General features: G+C 40.2%; 1 protein-coding gene across 1 annotated transcript in view; it reads left to right on the top strand.

Annotated features, from left to right (window-relative positions):
* Positions 1–17962, top strand: part of HCN4 (hyperpolarization activated cyclic nucleotide gated potassium channel 4) — a 119176-nt gene extending 101214 nt beyond the window's left edge. The window contains exons 5-8 of the mRNA XM_072147826.1: positions 3838–3984; positions 5429–5669; positions 13273–13437; positions 14631–17962. Of these exons, the coding sequence (XP_072003927.1) occupies positions 3838–3984; positions 5429–5669; positions 13273–13437; positions 14631–15727 (1650 nt within the window). The 3' untranslated portion in view covers positions 15728–17962. The remainder of the gene's footprint in view (positions 1–3837; positions 3985–5428; positions 5670–13272; positions 13438–14630) is intronic.
* Positions 17963–20147: the final 2185 nt, after the last annotated feature.

Raw genomic sequence — 20147 nt, 5'->3', positions numbered from 1 at the left:
AAAGCCGTCCACAACTAGTCCCCTTCATATTTCTCTGAACTCATCAGGAAATACCGCCCCACACGTAATCTCCGTTCCTCACAGGAGCTTCAGCTTCACTCTTCACTCTTCTCACTACTGTATCCATGGCTTCTCACGTGCATCTCCCATACTATGGAACTGTCTACCAAAATGTGTCAGACTTTCCAAAACTTCAAACGTGAACCTGAAAACCCACCTGTTTAGGATTGTCTACAATACAAGATTCCTTACACCTCCATACAAGGTGACGTGCAAAGGCAATCTCTCGAAAGAGAATGTATCTCTTACTGATTGTGAATGGCTAAACACAGAAATGCTGTTGCATGTATTAAACTATTACACAAAATAGTGGTAAAAAGGGATAAAATGTTGTTATCCATGCCACCTGATTTGATGATATCCAATCCATCATTGGATACATACCTTAGAGCAGTGATGGCGAACCTATGGAACGAGTGCAAGAGGCGGCACTCAGAACCCTTTCTGTGGGCACTTGGGACATCGTTCCAGCACACCAGAGAGAACTCAAAATATTTCTGCAGTTGCTAGCCACTTAAAAGATGCTGCTTTCAGACATATTTTGATACTTGCTTCTCTTCTTAGAACTGTAGACAGGGCCAAATTATCTTTGGAGGGCCTCCTGCTGGCCCTACCATTCTCTGTGTACAGAGGGACACTGGAAAGAAGCTAAAATGATGCAATTTTTCCCTCCTTTCTACTGTGTTGCTGTCCTCAGGAGGCCAAAGTGATTGAAAGAACAGTGAGCAATAACTTACTGCTTTAATTTATGGTTGGCACCTCGCGATAAATAAGGGGGATTTGGGTTGCAGTTTAGGCACTCGGTCGCTAAAAGGTTCGCCATCACTGCCTTAGAGAAACTAGTACAGGAACAGGAGAGCACATATAATGGTTAACCCTGCTCAGGCCTATCCCTATCAAAAGCAGGAAGACTGGCTGAGTAAGGCTAGGATAACATCTGTGTTCTGATGTCCATTTTAATGGAACTGTCAAAATTTAACAGAAGTGGATATAAAGTATGTCTCCCATTTATATAAAAAAAAATGGATGAGTTCTTTCCTTCAGAATAATGTTATAAAAGAAGGGGAAAAAGGTCTGCAGACTGGAAGAGAAATGGAACAGCTGGAAACTGAGGGCAATTGACATCAAAGGGAACCTGTCATCAGTAGGCCTCTCTCTGGCTCCTCTATGTTTCCATAGAGAATAGTGTGCACACTGCCGAAGAGTTATTATAGTAAAACTGGCTTTTTCCAACGAAAAGATAAGTTAGATCAAAACTTACCTTTCTGTATGCAGAGATGTGTCCCCAGTCCCATGGCTGGGGCCAGTGAGGAGTGGGGCAGACATGTATGATGTCTTGAGGGGGGAAGGAGGGGTAGATATATGGGGGACATGTGAGGATTTTTTAAATTTGAAATCAATGCATGACAAAGTGGTTTCCCGAAGGGGGAGAGGGCACTCTTCACTGGCCACTCCCATGGGACGAGGTACACAGCTCTACATGCAGAAAGCTTTACTATAAAATCTCTATTCTCTATGGGGGCATGGAGGAGCCAGAAAAAGGGCTCCTGATTATAGGTTCCCTTTAAACAAGTGAATATGGATTTCTCTGATCCTATGATGGAATAGAAAAAAAAGAGAGCACAATGTAGATGTGAACCCATCCTACAGTGGCATAAAGTAGTGACTCCTGCTATATTTCATTAACAAATCCTAAGAAGCTCAGTCATTAGTAGAAATAGAAGGGGGAGGGGGTGTTCTCAAATTCTGAGTTATACTGGAATTTCCCTGATTTCCTAACATCTATCTAAATTATGTGCACAATTCTTTTGATACATGCAGAGATGCATAACTGCACTGTATCAAAGACGTCTTGTGCTATATTTAGCCTTGAGGAAATCTCCTGCTTATAAAATGCAAATAGCACCACCCAGAGACGGCAAGTGGGAACTGCAAAGGACATTGTGAAGGATTTCCTATGCGAATCTGTATTCCCTAACGCCGACATATTTATATAGTTTTGACTAATTTGTTTAGCTCAAATATAAATTCCACAAATAATAAAATATTTTAAAAAATATATTTTATTAGTGGGATATCATAGGGATATTATATATGGTATTAGTTCCACATTACAATTTGCTTCTACACACTAGTACCAATAACTGTACAGTAACACCAGTGATGTAGACATGTTTTCATCAGATGCATATACTTTCTTGTACGTATCTTACAACCAGGTACTCAGAGTTATTTTATCTGCCAATCCTAACACAGCTTAACATACTTTTCTGTGAGCTCTGCAAGATTCAAAGCAATAACAATTTTTAAAGGAAATCTATGCAGCTCCAACTATAGATCTTCAGGCAACACTGATGCAGGATATGTTCATGAAATTATCTTTTAAGCTCTACTTTGAACAAATTAATCTCAAGTGCTCTGGGGGGCATCACCATAGCCCCTCCAAGTTACAGCAGCAATGGCAAATGCATATAATAAGTTCTCCAGGGTTAATTTGCATAGTTTGAAAGTATGTACAGCTGTATCTGCTTTAGAAAGTACCATCCAAACAGTAGGTTTCCTTTAAGGAATCGCTGAATGTTAATGTGTCAGATTTATGGAGTTACAAACAGGTTAGATTTGATAGTATAGAATCTATTCAGATTTTTTTGGTATATTGCATCTGTGTAATTGATACAAAATGTCTAACACACTGTAAAATGTTAAACACTGCATTGGTTGTCATTAAAAATTTGGCATAAGAAGGCAATATTTACAGCTATCACTAGAGCACTGTGTCAAGATTATTTAGTGTTTGACAGAAAAAAGTGTAGTTTGATTGGATGAGAAATTATTTTGCATGGGAACCATATAATTCAATATCTTTAACTAGTATATACAGGAAACGCAAATTATGGAAATCTGTCATCCTGTTTTAGCTTGGGCTATGTCATTCAAAGTCCAAACCTCACTAAGGCAAATTGGGCTGAGGTGCTTAGGCAGAGAACTTCAGAGCTGCAGCTACACAACTCGCAGGACCCAGGCGTGAAATAGCTGAAGGGGAAAAGATGAAAAAAGCCGCTGGGTGGGGGAAGTGTAGCAGGGGGAATGTTATTGCTGTGGTGTTGGATCCTGATTCCCTGAGGTGTCCCGCTTACGCCCCCAAAAGTAACTTCTGAAAAATAAAAACAAAGGCATGGGTGACGCGTGTGGACATAGCCTTATGCAGTATAGCACTTACTTCAAGTAGGTAAATTCCGTCTTTGACGGAATCCCTTTAAATATCCAGTCTTTGCTTTAATAGGTTTTAAAGCTTTATGTTCTCTCTGTTTGTTTTCATCAGCAAGGGCCTGAAATAAATATGAGCCATTAATTAGAATAGAGGTGGCATGCTGTGCCTTTGCATATACAGGCGGTCCTCTACTTTAGAACACCCGACTTACAGACAACCCCTAGTTAACGACGGACCCCTCTGATACCTGTGACCTCTGGTGAAGGTCTCTGGATGCTATTACTTTAGTCCCAAGCTGCAATGATCAGCTGTAAGGTGTATGTAATGGAGCTTTATTGATAATCCTTGGTCCAATTACAGCAAAAAAAATTTGAAACAATAATTGTCATATTCTAAAATAAACAGTTTTGACTTACATACAAATTCAACTTAAGAGCAAACCTATGGAACCTATCTTGTATGTAACATGAGGACATCCTGTATTAAAAAACTACCGATAAATTTTGAAATCCAGCAAATTCTTCTTTTTAGTATGTTAAATACATGTATTTTACCTCTATTTTCAGTACAAACAAGTGGAACAGTACATGTCATTTCACAAGCTCCCAGCTGATATGCGTCAACGAATCCATGACTTCTACGAACATCGCTACCAAGGAAAAATGTTTGATGAAGAAAGTATTCTGGGCGAGCTGAGTGAGCCTCTAAGGGAGGTGAGATGTTCATGTCTTCTTACAGCTATTATATATTGCAACACTGTAAAATACTTACAACATATACAAGCAAAATCGTATATGACAAATGCAATGTAAAAAAGAGTAAAGGCATTCTGATCTAGAGGGATATATTGTCATTACCACAGAAGATTTTGTGTCATGTTTCTGCTAAGCCCTGGTGAGACAACACATCTGCTGTATATTATTAGAAGCATCAGGATAATTCTTTTCTAAGTGTAGACCTCTTGGCAATCAGATGATCACTACAGATCTGTGATATTTAAGCCTTGGCAATCAGCTGCACCAAATTAGAATGTGATTGGAGATCATATATTTTAACTATAAATGCTGATATTATAATTGGAAATATATGATGGTGTCATATGAATTCTGAATGAGTGCTGTATTATCTGTATACATGAATGCATCCACCTAATGGCACAATTCTTTACAGTACAATCTTTGCTACCCTTAGACTGGTGTTTATAATGCCCTTGTTATAACATACCCCTGTCTGCGGTCCTGCGCTAATGTGCACCAAGAAGCTTCATCTTCTAAGACCATATCGGAACTGGCGGAGTTTTCTACTACTATAGTCTTGGACAGTTTTCCAGCAGACACTATACTAAATTTGACGGGCCGGGCTTTCACGCCCTCACCCACCTTGCTCCCGCTCTGACACATTCATAGTGGCATGCGGGACAGAGAAACCCTGAAACTGGTAGGAAAAGGGAGATTATGTGGATTTTCCGCCAGTAAACTGGTGGAGAAGCCATAATTTATTTCCCCTATAGAAAAGAATCCCAGATGCGCCACTTTTTGCCTCAATATTTAATATGCTCTGGAAATGGAAAAAAGTCATAAACTCAATATATTTGTAAATTTATTTAAATATAAAAGTGCTGATGAGGTAAAATGTTCTCTTCAGGCCTTGCAATTCTGTTTTGTCTTTGGAAATCCAAGTCTAGATAAAATGAAGAGCAGGATTCTTTAAGATACAACCTGTCCAGACTAAGTTATCCGCCTACTCCTTCAACACCATGCCTCTTTCTTCTGTTGGTCTATGACTTGTAGATGAAAGAGCTGAGTGACCATAAGACCTTTGGCCTCTTTGCAAGTTATTTCTTAGATGCGGTCAGATAACTGCAAATGAGTTCAAAAGATGGTTGTACTGTTCACCTTCCAGCACCAAAAACATAAATAATAGTAACAATTGATTATTAGGAAACTTATGTTTCACGTTTGGGGCAACATAACCTGTAGTGCCAAAGTGTTGTTTTCTACATAAAAACAGATTTGACGCAGAAAAGCTAGACTTTGATCTGTGATACTATCTCGGAGAATATTTGGAGATTTTAGTTCACCCCAAAAAATAATATTTCATTTTATTTGATGGAATGTACATTCAATTGTTTCTCTGTATCCTGTGCTTTTTCAATAGGAGATCATAAATTTTAACTGCCGTAAGCTAGTGGCATCTATGCCACTTTTTGCCAATGCTGACCCTAATTTTGTGACTTCAATGCTTACAAAGTTACGATTTGAGGTATTTCAGCCAGGAGACTATCTTATTCGAGAGGGAACAGTTGGCAAGAAGATGTTTTTTCTGCAGCATGGCGTTGTCAGCATCTTGAGCAAAGGCAGTAAAGAGACAAAACTTGCTGATGGGTCCTACTTTGGTGGTAAGTAAATTTATACAATTTATGCTGCATGTCACAAAAATATATTCATATACAGGGATTACATGGAGGGGTGTTAGTTGGTAAGGCTGGGCCAGATTGGGCTAACATTCCCCAGCAATAAACACATAAGAATTGACATTAATTACCATATTATAAATTATTGGTACCTGTCATTTAATGAAAGAAAACCCCACAATGATCACAGAAGCAAGATTGTAGAAATCTGTGATGCTAACTAGTGGACATACCTTGCTTTAACATGTCCCTTTGCTCAAATTTTTCTTGATGGACCATCATTTCTGTTCCGGCCTGTTTCATGCGTTTTATTTTTTTTTTTAAATTCTGTTGAAACATGGTTGAAAAGCAATGTCTGCCTTTCATGTGTACATTTTCATAGAAATGTAATTTATTTTTACTTTTGTCAGAATTAAGTTGCTGAAAAAATGTGCTGAAAAACCCTAACTTGGCTTATACTCAAGTCTATGAAATAAAAACCTCTGTACTCACCATTCCGACTCCCCCCCGCAGGTACTCATCTGTCTTCAGCTCCGACTCCATCATCTGCTCCTCTCGTGGTCTCGTCGTAAACACCATGCAAGAGGCTGACATCACAGTGTATGTGACGGGACTGCGCGGGGAGCAGAAGACAGAGCTAAATACAGAAAAGCACTTACAGGGGTGCATCGGAAAGGTGAGTACAGGGATGTTTTGTTTTTATTTCGGGGTAGCGGGGGCTGCTGGCTATATACTGGGTGGCAGGAACTGGCTATATACTGGGGGGCAGGAACTGGCTATATACAAGGGGGCTGCTGGCTATATACTGGGGGCTGCTGGCTATATACGAGGGGGCAGGCACTGGCTATATACAAGAGGACTGCTGGCTATATATGAGGAGACGGGGTTGGCTATAAACTAGGGGGCTGGTTATATAATTGGGGGCTGCTGGCTATTTACTGAGGGCAGGGGTCTACTGGTTATATATTAGGGGGCAGGACCTGGCTATATACTGGGGGGGCATTTGCTTGCTGGATATATACTGGGGAGTCTGTGACCAAATGCATTTCCCACCTTAGGATTTTACTCGAGTCAATAAGTTTTCCAGGTTTTTTTTTTTAAATTGGGTGCCTCGGTTTATACTCGTGTCAGCTTATACTATACCGTATTTATTCCGTATATAAATGTCTGCTTTATGTTGTCATGGTTTTTTTTTTTCCAACTTACATTTTATTGAATAGTAAAAAAGTACATTACCAGACAGGTGCAGTATGGTTGAGATATAATAATATACAGTTAAAAATATTGCATCCCGGTCATGCAGTGATCCGACCTTTCATATTTGTGGTCACAGATTCCAATGTCAGCATATGATGTATGTGGGCACCTAAATCCATTTGGGAGGGAGGGGCGTCCCATTTTCAGAATGCAGAAATCAGGGTCTTTGCTGCACGAAGTTTAGAGTGGGATTTTCCCAGTTCCCGAGGTGGGAGGCCGAATAGGAATGCAACCTGGGTCTCTTTCCAGCTCAAATCCAAGGATCTCTTCTAATATAGCCTGACAATCATTCCAAAAGGATTGTATAAGCGGACGGTCCCAATATATAGAACAGAGAGGCTCCATGAAACAGACATCCGGTATCAGAGGGTTTAGTTTTTGGGGTGCCAGCTTTGCAATTGTTTCCTTACTTCTTGAACCAAAGGCGGCAAATTTTCTTTATACACAGAAGACGCAGAAGGGGTGAGTCTTATCCCTAAATATCTGAGGGAGGAGCCACGCTAAGAGTAATGGAAATTAGCTTGTAGGGACTGTAATAGTGGGGCGGGTAGATTTAGTGGTAGGGCTTCTGACTTGGTATGATTTATTTTATATTCTGACATCACACTATAGTCCACAATGATAGAGTGTAGATTTGGCAGTGCTATTAGGGGATCTGTAATAGTAAGCAAAACATCATCAGAAAACAGGGCAATTTAAAACTGCTTTTCTCTTACTGTGATTTTCTTAACATCAGGACTGTTTCGGATAAGTGCTGCTAAAGGTTTGATGCTCAGTACATACAATAGGGGAGACGGGGGGAACCCTGACGTGTCCAGTTGCAAATGGGTAGAGGGAGGGAGTGGGCATGGGTAAGTCTAATTAGTTCCATAGGTGAGGCGTACAGACCATGTAATGCCTCCATAAATGGCCCACGGAATCCAAAATGGGCGAGTGTTCTAAACATAAAGTGCCAATTTAAGCGATCAAAAGCCTTTTCTGCGTCCAGGCTAAGGAGCAGAGCATCTGATTTTGTTTTCCGGACTAAATCTATAAGGTCAATGGAACGATGGGTATTGTCTCCCATCTGTCTGAACATAACAAATCCCACTTGGTCTTTGTGTATCAGCTGTGGGAGCCAGTCGCCCAGTCTGTTGGCCAGAAGTTTGGTAAAAATTTTAAGATCAGCGTTCAGCAAGCTGATAGATCTATAGCAAGAGCACTCAGATGGGTGTTTCCCCTTCTTGGGGATCACAATAACGTGTGAAGAAAGCATCATCTGGGGAACTGGCCCACCCCAGAGAAATCTGTTAAATAACTTGGTCATATTAGGAAGCAAGAGAGGGAGGAAAGTTTTATAGTAAGCCTATCGGGGCCAGAGGCCTTGCCCCCAGGCAGGCTCTTCACTGTGTCCTCTATTTCCGCCGCCATAATGTCTTGATTCAGGTGAGCCAGTGCCTCGGGCCACAGTTGGGGCAAAGGGCATAAAGATAAATAAAGATCTAACGTAGTGTTCCGCTTTGAGGAGCACAGAGCAGAATCTAGAGAGTAAAGAGTGGGGTAGTAGGAGTGGAAGAATTTGGCTATTTTTGTATGGTGGTATTGTAAATTACCATGTTTATCTCTAATGGCATACGGGGCCTGTGACGGTTTTTATTGTTTAAGATGACGTGCTAGTATTGTATTGGCCTTATTGCCGAATTCATAAAATCTCCACTTGGAGTTTGGCATGGTTTTTTAACATTCCACGTATTTTACTAGAATGTTATGAGGCTTAGAATTTGGGTGCCATTTTTCACATTTTTTGGAAAATCACCAAAACCTGTATTTTGAGGAACCTGCTCAACTTTCAAATGACTGTGAGAGACCTAAATAATAGCAAGACTAGTAAAATACAGCGTTATGGAAGCTACACGCCGTAATGAAAAAGCACTTCTGACAAGTTTTTTAACCCTGTTTTATAAGGGTTAAAACAAAATGGAGGAGCTGTCTACACATTGTAATATTGTTGGACAATATATTAATTTTGGGTGTAAAATTAAATATTTGCAATGAATTAAATGAAAAAAGGTCCACAAAGTTTGATACCCAATTTCTCCTGAATGCACTGATACCCCATATGTGGTGGTAAACTGCTGTATGGGCACAAGACCGGGCATAGGATGGAAAGAGGCGCCATCCACAGCAGATTTGCATTGTCAAATTGTACAAGCTATTTTTTTTTTTTTTATGTGGACCTATTATTTCTTTTGCCACATGAGATGCACTTTTCTGGTACACAATTTGAGGGCATTATAGCTAATTAGTGAGATTTTATTAACGCTTTGTTGGTGGAAGAAATTAAAATGATCAATTTTTGGGAAATATCTTGGGTTTTTAAAAAAATTGGGAAAATAATTCTTTTATTGTTGTTAAATTTAGCATCACATGTTGTTAAATTTAGCATCACCATCTTTTCAAAAGAAAAACCTTTTTATTCTTTGGCTGACAAATCTGTTTAAGGGCTTATTTTTTGCAAGAAGAGTTGTTCTTTTAGTGGTCTTATTTTAGATTGCATAACATTTTTTATCACTTTTTGGAGCATTTTTTTTAAGGGTATTAATTAAATATTATCTATTTTCATAATGTTTTTCAGGGGCGTTTACCGTGTGGTAATGATTCTGTTGTATTACAGATTCTGTTGTTACAGATGCGGCAATACCAAATATGTGGGGGCGGGTTGTGTTTTTTATACTTTATTAAGTGTTTTTTATGGGAAAGTGACATCGTTGCTTATATTTTTATTTATTTCAATGTTTTAAACTTCACTTTTTTAAACTTTTTTTTACTGATACCAACTTGAACTTGATGCTCTGATCGCTGGTTCAAGTCCAATACACTGCTCTACAATACTAATTAATTGAAGAGCAGTGTAAACTGTCTGGCATGGAGACGCATGCGCAGACAGTTTACAGTCACATCCGGGAGTGATCTGACTGCCAGAGACATTGGGCAACCGGCAGACCTTGGGGCTTCCCAGAAGAGGATCCGATCCCCCGGTAAGCATAGGGGATCTGATCCATAGGGGAAGACACTTTCAAGCATGACCACAGCGAGTTTTAGAGCATAGGTGTCAACTATAATATACAGGGACATTATTATTATTATTATGTCCAAGTGTGCAAAGGGGTTAAAGAAATGTCAACAGCAGAGCCCTCCTTTACAGAAATGTCCACTGCAGAGCCCCCCTTTACAGAAATGTCCACAGCAGAGCCCTCCTTTACAGAAATGTCCACAGCAAAGCCCTCCTTTAAAGAAATTACAACAGCAGAGCTCCCCTTTAAAGGAATGTCCACAGCAAATGCCCCCCCATGATGAAATGTCCACAGCAGAAATCCCCTCTACACAAATGTCCACTGCAGAGCTTACCCCTTTAGCATTAAAGAAATGTACATAGCAGAGCCCTCTTGAAAATAAAAAAACTTCTATACTCACCTATAACGTCACGCGAGCCTGAAACCACCGCATCATAGGATGCGCACAGGCAGGAGAAGAAGAGAGAGCCGCAGGGAGAAGGAGCTGAAGGTGGGTATAGAGGTTTTTTATTTTAAGATGAAGACGGCTGCTCTGACCAATGGCAGATCTTCATCTTTGGTTTGGTGGACGTGTGCCCCTCGTAAGCCAAAGGCCCCCGGGTGCCGCCCATACCGCCCATATGAAGATTCGCCATTGCAGAGGTGCCATCAGTGACATCATCATAACACATACATTTTGTGACATAATCATGGTCAATATAAAATGATGATAAAAAAATCTGACACAATATATAGAATTTACAGTGCCCATCCATAATATATATTACAATAATGTAAATAGAATGTGTACCCCATGGATATAAGTGGACCTAAATGAAATTTGAATACATACATTATTATGCTATTCTGTTCAGTACACGCGGTCCCTTAATTAGGGACACCTGACTTACAGACGACCCCTATTTAAAGATGGACCCCTGTGCCCACTGTAACGTCTGGTGAAGCTCTCTGGATGCTTTAATTTAGTCCCAGACTGCAATGATCAGGTGTAAGGTGCCTGTAATGAAGTTTTATAGGCATCATCTATATAATACAGCAGTCGCCTTTCCTGTATGAAGACAGCTGAGCTAGTAGGCTCTCTCCATAAACCCTTAATGGCACCATGACATTCATGTACAAATGGTGCATTAATGGGTTAAAGAGAACTTTTAACCACTTTACTGTAAGAGCAGTGAGACTATGGGACTCTTTGCCACAGGAGGTTGTTATGGCGGACTCTCAAGAGGGGACTGGATGACTTTCTAGAGAGCAAAAATATCACGGGCTATGGGGAAAAAACATTTATTTAATTCTTAATGGTTGGACTTGATGGACTTACGTCTTTTTCCGGCCCTATATACTATGATACTTAAACAACTTCAACACTTTGTATTGTTCTATAGTTGTCACTCTATTTTTTACAACACAGTTATTTTTTCTCCAGCTCCATTGTTCCTGAGCATTTACTTAGTTTTTCTCCGTGGACTGTTCCTTTACTTAGTTTTAGTACACAATGGGGCACATTGGGGCCGCTGGAGTTCACCGAAAGTGCATTGTCCGATGATAATGCACTCTGCCGCGATTCACTAAGGTTGTGCGTCCAACATCATGCATGTGTCGCTTCCCCGCTAAGGTCCTACAGAGTTCACCATCTTCTTAGTGGTGCATGTAAGTGCTTGGGCTTGCGACACAATTTGAAAGTTAAATCCCGCATTCAGTCGGAATCAGTTGGACAGTCCGACGACACGCCTTCTAATTTGTGTTGCGTGGAAGCCACCGCAGTTGCGTCACAAAATGATTGCACGCGGCAAAATTCCAGCGCAGACACTTCTAAAATATGTGTAGAAGCCGTTTAATCTCCAAAGAACAGTCAGGAACAGTCTGACGAAAGAGCCACATTTATTAAAGTGTACCAATTTTCTGTCTAAATTGGCAGTGAAAAGAACGTGCAAATTGTTTGCACATGTGTCCAACAAGAAAAAATGTGCACCTGAAGAAGTGTGTTAGTGCCACATTTATTACTGACATGCTCCACAATTCTGTCTGTAGAAGAAGTTTGTGGTTTTTGTCCAAAGGGATGGCACACTCAGAAGTAGATGTGAGGAATATTTTATTGAGGTCTTATAAACACAAGGTGTTTCGCGGTAAAGTACCCCTTTCCCAAGTGAACAAAGACTAAGTTAAAAATATCAAAGGATGGATAAAAAAAGGCATATAAACAAAAGGTATTGGTTAGTTCGGCAATTTAGGGGACATATATACATGGTAACATAGATTGAGTTACAAGTAGTTGTAACCTATATAGATATACACAACATGTTGTACTGATTATAAAAATTGCACATGAGCTATATATTGCAGTAGTAATACAATAATGTAGTTATTATAAAAATAAAATTAAAAATAAATTTAAAAAATGTAATTAAATTTTAAAAAAAATTCAATTCACCCCCTTTCCCTAAAACTGATATAAATATAAACAAACAGTAAAAATCATGGACAGATCTTTTATATAAACGTTTTTCCCGGCATTTAACCCTGTAACTGAAAATAGCACCCAAAGTCGAAAATGCCACTTTTTTGCCATGTTGCAAAATATAAGAAATTCAAAAGGCTGTAAAGTCCCCAAAATGGTAGCATTGAAAACATCATCAAAAGTCGCAACAAATGACACTACCCATAGGACCATACACCAAAGTATAAATAATGAAGGTTTTTTTTTTGTACAGGATTTTTAAATGATTAATTTTTGTAAATGTATGAAAACATTATAAAACCTTTAAAAATTTGGAATCTCTGTGATCATACAGACAGTAGACCTGTCATTTGGGATGCTCAATGAAAACTGTAATATCCAAGCCCAGAAGAACTGGTGCAATTGCATTTTTTCATAATTTTCACTGCATTCAGAATTTTGCACATGCATTTATAAGGCAATGGCCCACATTTATCAAAACTAGTGGAGTGTGCAAAGTGCGCCAGATTCATCAAAACTGGTGTGCTGTCTTCATTAATCTGGCGCCCCTTGCACTGCTCTGGAAGTGTGCATGATTCTTTTTGGTTTACTCTACTTTTACTTTACTTTTGTTCATGCTGCAGAATTGTGGCGCATTTCAGTAATAAATGTGGCACAAACTCTGACTAAGCAGTAACACACCCCTTTAGGTGCACATTTTTTCTGTCTTGTCGGACACACTGCAGCCGCGACACAAAACTTGCGCAGACACTTTAATAAATGTGGGCCACTGTATCTATTTGACAGCTTTTTGTAACAGGATAGATGTTTCTTCTGATTTCAGAAATCTGCCTGCTAACTCGAGGAAGAAGAACGGCAAGTGTAAGAGCAGACACATACTGTAGATTATACTCGTTGTCAGTAGACCACTTTAATGAGGTTCTGGAAGAGTATCCAATGATGAGACGGGCATTTGAAAGTGTTGCGCTTGACCGCTTGGACCGAATTGGTGAGTTTGGCATTGGTATAAATTACAGAAATGTTGCTTTCTCCTAATTGTTGATTAAAGGGGTTTTCTCACGTTAGAAAATTCTCACATCTTAATTCCCTAATGATGCTTACAAAATAAAGATCATTTTAACCCCTTTCTTTACAATGTTACTCAGTTTTATTGCTGTTTTAGCTACTATCACTCCCTAGGCTGCTGAGTGCAAAATCCCAGGGTGTGGGCGGGACTCTCTAAATAAGTAAATAACTGCTGTTAGCTACAACAAAATAGAGTGGGTTAACCAAAAATATGTTATATGTATCTATAGACTGTCTTGTGGCCGGCAGTCTTATTCAGTTACTGTCGGTCTCAGGCACTCTTATTCCAGTGACTGTCTCTGTCACTTTGTCTATGGGGGGGGGGGGGGATTTAACAGAAGTGTCTGAGAGCAGAACTGCTCTAGTTGCCCATGGCAACCGATCAGACCTCAAGTTTCATTTTTGCGCAGCTGTTTATAAAATTACAGCTAATCTCTCTTTGGTTTCCATGGGCAACTGGAACAGTTTTACCTCAAACAATCTTCCCCTATCTCTGTATTCCTATCCATATTACCTCACACATAAGTTGTCTTCTACTCATTGCCTATAGTAACCAATCAAAGCTCAGAGCTCATATTAATCACCTTTAGCTGAACAGCTACCAATGACGGCTCAGCTTCCAACTGCCACAGCAGCAACAGACAATGGCTCCTGTGTGTGGTGGGTAATAAGTGGAATTTGGAAAGCGCGGGGTGAAAATTTCGGCTCAAAGCGTGTTCTATGAAAGTCTCTAAACAGTGGGGTTTAGATTAAAGAGAGTGACAGTAAAATGCGGTGAGAGAATGTTATAGGCCAACACATTAGAATTGGGCATTAGGTAGCTTCCCTCAAATATATCCATCTGTTTTTGTAAGCTTTATTTTTAGTATATAGTGGAGGATTCATTTTAACATGAACAAGGCTTTGTGCCTTTGGAATTGGTGTATTATTGTTTTTCTACAATAAAAAAAGGAAGAAAGGCTGATGGTGATTGAAAAATTGAAGAAATGAGTTTTGGCTGGATGAATGCAGTTTTAAGGATGGAAATGAGATGGAATGGAGTTGTAAGGGCTGCTAGGTGACAATCTAGAATGTTGATGTTCTTTCCAATAATTGTGTTGATTTTATATTTTTCAGGTAAAAAGAATTCTCTACTTCTTCATAAGGTACAGCATGACCTCCGCTCTGGAGTACTCAACTACCAGGAAAATGAGATTATTCAGCAGATTGTGCAACATGACCGTGAGATGGCACAGGGACCCCGCTGCACATATTCTGAGGCAGATTCTGCCCCAACTCCCCCAACTCCTGTAATATGGACACCTTTGGTTCAGGCACCTTTACAAGCAGCAGCTGCTACTACATCAGTTGCTATACCTTTAACTCACCAGCGTCTGCAAGCGACTATCTTCCGACCCCCAAATTCTTCATTAGGAGTAACAGCTCGGCAATTCCAACACCTACAGAGACAACCTTTTAGTTCACACACAGGAGGAGCTGATGCATCATTGTCACGGCAGTCCTCTTTTCATGTACATCAGCTGGCAGGTTTTTCTGCCGCAGCCTGTGTAAGTCCTAGACCAATATCTAATGTACCCAGCTTGGACAAGGATCCAGTACGACAGCCACTTCCTACCAGCTCAACCCCATCTCCTTTTGACATATCAAAGTGGTCTCCAGAACTAGAGGCCACGTCTTGTCAACCAAGACTATCGAAATCTGACCAGCAACTCCCTATCCCCTCTTCAAGACAATCGCAAAGCTTACAAAACCAATCATCAGGTCAACCTTTACCTGGAGCTTCAGAGCCATTATGGGTGTTACCACCTCCCCGCCAGAGATCAGACTCTCCAGGGAGTTCACCCTTAGTGCTAAGTCCAGGTCCAAACCGAACCACTCAGGTCTGTGGTTCTTCCAGGTCTCTACTCCTTCCTCAAACAGCTCCCATTGTGTCTCACCCAAGCAGCTGCATAAATCTGCCCTTTAACAGGCTTAGGCAAGACGGTCGACCCATTTCTGTTTCTCAACCCTCTTTGCCTCAGCCAGCAGCCGGCTCACCACATTTTCCCCAGCAGTTCACTCCAGACTTCACTTTATTTCCAAGCGGAGGAAGTGCCGATCTAAAAGCCCATACCACCTTGCCACAAAAAGGATCGTCAGAAATTTCTTTTGGAGCCAGTGTTGATGGTATAGAGGACGTACCTTTCCTTTCAAAATTCCCTTGTAACCTATGACCTTTTCTATTGCTAGAGATCTGCAGAAAAATATATGCCCAACAAGAGACATGTAGAATAAGTTTAAGTTTTCATACTGTAGAGAAAGGGTATTTTGCTGCCAATTTTAAATGACTTAGCATATGTACAGCACATTCTAACAACAATGGTGCAATCAATGCAAACTATTCAGATCAGTACAACACCTGTATGATCAAAACATAGTTTTCTAAAGCTGTTACAGGACTTAATAGCTAACAGTAATTTATTATGAGGTTGCAAATGTATATTGCCTTTTTGTGGAGACTAAGAATTGCTAAATGTATGTATTCAAAACACTCTGCTGTATGCCTTTCTAGCCGACACCTATCCACAAATTTCTCCAGTCTTAGAAAGTTGACTTTGGCAAAAAAAATTGATTCAAACAGCTTTGCAGATCTTTTAGCAATGAATAAGGAATACAGTTACTGGAAGGTTTAGGTTGATGTAAAAGTCAAGTGTCCTCTTTTAATGGTGGGAATGACTTGCCCATTGCAATAAGGCACCTGCTTTATCTGGTCACCATTCTCATCAGTATTCTTCATTGATCAAATATTATGTGCTGAAGACAGACACACGTGGCTGGAGTCCTTTACTCTATGTAACCTCTTGTCAATGCCAGCAGCACACCAATGCATTTCTTAGAGATATCCTTGAGAAGTTTGATATCTCTGGTACTTGTCACATAAGTTTGAAAGCACATGATTCATTGGGATACACATCTCATTGCACCTATTGTGTGTGTTTTTGTGTGGTTAGCTAGAGGGACATCAAGGCAGGTATCTTAGTGCCTGCCTGCATAAGCAATATTATGTAACATTTTGTCCTTGTGCCTTCACTTCCCCAATGGAGTCAATAGAACAGGAACGACCCTTGGGGAGCCCCATACAGTCCGCTAAGAAAAGGCATCTGTGACATGGGGCATGCCATAACTGCAGCCTCATGCCAATTTCAGAATCTGCGCTTTCCTTGTTGCAATAAGGCACTGCCTTGGCATGGGTTGTGCAATGCAGACACTCATATTGGAGAGTGCCTTATTGCTGCTGAATTACAGATCAGCGGTGTGATATCCAGCTAGCAATTTGCTTTATTCCTGTGTTTGAGGCACCCTATACTTTATGACTGGACAGGACTTGTCATGCTGGAGCCATTACTTTCTGTTTATTTAAAATGGAATTGGGGAGAGTTCAGCTTTACTCACTGTTTCTCTGCCAGAGGGACATCACACTTTCTGTCTGTAGCTGCAGCAGAAGTTTATTGTATTTGTAAACTGATAATATCAGAGGAGCCACTTTGGATTCCATGATCTTCGCTAAGTACTGTGCAATTTATTTGGAGCAAGATGAAGTATTAATTCATTTTGTTTGTCCTTAATATTGTCTACCTCCTTTCCCCAATCTCCAGTTTTATGTAATTCCCCTTCTTTTGCCATCTCACATTAAGTTCTGTCCTCTTCCCTGCTTATTTGACACTAACCATACAATCCCCTCACTATTAGGAAGTCATTGTGCCCATCTTATGTTGTGGTCAAATGTGCCTTTCTTCCTATTCCTCCTTTGTTAATTTTTCACCTCTGACGTTCCCTTACCAATTCTTCTGCCCATCATTTCTCAAAAGAAAAACCTGCAGTATAATAAAGCCAGCATCTCCTCTATTAATAATAATTAGCCATTTGACTAAACCTTGCAACATTGTCTTTGCAATCAGTTAGATTGAAGAAACCATTTAGACAGAAGAGTTTTACGTAGGCGAGTTCTAAAGATTTTCATAATAAATTATCAATATTCTTTTGTAAACATGAAAATGTTATCTTTTCAACTCCCTATTTCCATGTGTTATTAGATTTGTATAAAAAAAAATTGGTTTACAAAAAGTAAACTAGAGTTTAAGTTAGATTCTTAGGCCCCTTCTAGACTCAGCATGTCAGTTGAGTTCCAGTTTGCAGCATTCGGGGTGAGCGATCCGGGCAGCACGCTTTGCGATTGTAATGCGAGTTCATCACATATCACTCAGGAGTGTAGAAGGGGCCTTACTGTTCAGTTATAGCAGCAGGTAGCTCATTACGAAGAAGAATCATCGTAAAACATCACTTCTTGTGTATTTGCCAACATCCTCTTTGTTTTAAAGAGGTTTCTGCTTTGTTTTTTTATAAGTAAAATAAAAAAAAGTATTTAAAGAAAAAATATTTAATATATAAATATATATATATACACAATTTCAGGATTTCAATAAATTTTCATTAATAAAAGGTGTGGAAAATTGTTGTTTTTGTGCAAACATCAACTGGAAAAGTATTAGATCACTTTGCACCTACAGCCTTTTAGTATAAGTAACAGGCAAGGAAAACAACTTGGAGTAACTACATGGTGTGCTCAGTCCGTTTCCCTGAAGTTCACGCTAGGTTATATGGACTTTCACACTTGGGTGACTATGTTTTGCCTAAAATGCTTGTAACAATTGATATATTTTCGATACAGAAAAATTGCCAAATAGCAAATAACTGAGTGGTGAGCGTTTCATTCGTACGCTTACTTAGGACGTGGAGACCCAAAGAAATGCTCAGGGACTATTCCGATAAGATTATTTTATGCGACTGGCAGAGTCCAAATGCTCACATTCAGGCTGGGGGAGATGGACAGCTTTAAAAAGCTGATGGCAGCAGCTGTCCCACATTATGACATTCCCATCAGCCACTACTGTTCCCACCAGACAGTCCCTGCCCTGCAGGGTGAGGACAAAATCAGATGTGCAGTGTGCAATGGTATTAGTCCTGAGGTGCACCTCACAACTGACACATGGACCAGTAAGCACGGGCAGGGAAGTTGCATCTCCTTAACCCCACTTGGTTAATGTAGCGGCATCACTGATTGCCTCCAGTTGCCTCCTCCACTGACTATGCTTTCTCCTCTCCTACTACCTCATGCAGTCAGTGCGGCGCCTAAATCACCACTTTTAGCCGGAGGGAAATTGCAGCAGGCCATGCTAAAACTCATCTGTCTGGGCGAAAGAAAACACACCACCAGGGAGCTGTGGACTTGTATCCAGGAGCAGAGATACCACTGAATCTCAAGACCAGCAAGGGGGTATGAGACAATAGCTAGAACCTTGTAGCAGCTTTGGGCTGAGCCAAGTTGATCCATGTCCCATGTATTGCACATGAGCTCAACTAGGTGGTGCAAAGGTTCCTGGCCAACTATACAAACCTCCAGGGTGAACCAAGCCTGTCTGCTGCCCAAGGCGAGCCATAGAGACGTTTTACACTCTTTTGGAAAGACAGGGCAAATAGGAGGGGAGGTGGTGTATGTCTGTATGTCTGAAGAGACTTAAAAGCGATTGTGAATGAGACAGTGGTCTCAGAAGAGTGTGAGGAGGCTGAAACTTTGTGGGTTGAAATTCAAAGCCAAGAGAGCTTTGAGAAAATTACTTTTGGTGTAATATATAGACCCCCTAACATCTCTGAGGAAATAGAGGGTCACCTATATAAACAGATGCAGCAGGCTACACAGGAGGGGACCGTAGTGATAATGGGAGACTTTAACTTTCCAAATATAAATTGGGGTCAGGGCTCTTCTTCATCTGTGAAGGGGAGACATTTTATCAACTTTCTGCAGGATAATTTTATGGTGCAGCTTGTAGAAGATCCCACAAGAGGTGACGCATTGTTGGACCTTGTGATTTCTAACAATGAGGAGATTGTCCAAAATGTCAGTATCCGGGAACCCCTTGGGAACAGCGATCATAATATAATTATTTTCCTCTTAAACTTTAAAAAGCAGGAACAGGTGGGAAAATCTAAAACTTTGAATTTTAAGCGGGCTAATTTCCAAAAATTCAGGGCTACAATACAGGATATAGACTGGGATCAGATACTGTCACATGATGATACTAATGTTAAATGGGAGAAATTCAAATCTATCCTAGGTTTTTATACTTCTAAATTTATTCCAATAGGTAACAAGTATAGACGGGCTAGATTACATCCCGCGTGGCTTACAGCTATAGTTAAAAGGACAATTAATGAGAAAAAGAGGGCATTTAAAAAATATAAATCTGACGGGTCACCTGTAAAAAGGAAATCAAATCAGCCAAAATACAAAATGAAAGACAGGTGGCTAAAGATAGCAAAACAAACCCCAAGAAATTTTTTAAGTATATCAATGCAAAAAAAATGGATCAGAACAGGTTGGACCCCTTTATTCTGAAAATGGGGCATCGGTGACTGGAGGCCAAGAGAAGGCGGAGATACTTAATAGGATTTTTAGCTCAGTTTATATGATAGAAGAAAGAACTTCTGACGTGGGTGGTGCCAGTGCGGCCACCCTGTAATATACTAGATTGGCTGAATGTAGACATGATCGAACCTAAGCTCAATAAAATCAATGTGTACAAGGCTCCACGACCA

The sequence above is a fragment of the Engystomops pustulosus genome, chromosome 4, assembly GCF_040894005.1.
Source record: "Engystomops pustulosus chromosome 4, aEngPut4.maternal, whole genome shotgun sequence".
NCBI classification, from domain to species: domain Eukaryota; kingdom Metazoa; phylum Chordata; class Amphibia; order Anura; family Leptodactylidae; genus Engystomops; species Engystomops pustulosus.
This window is presented reverse-complemented; position numbering and strand designations above follow the sequence as displayed.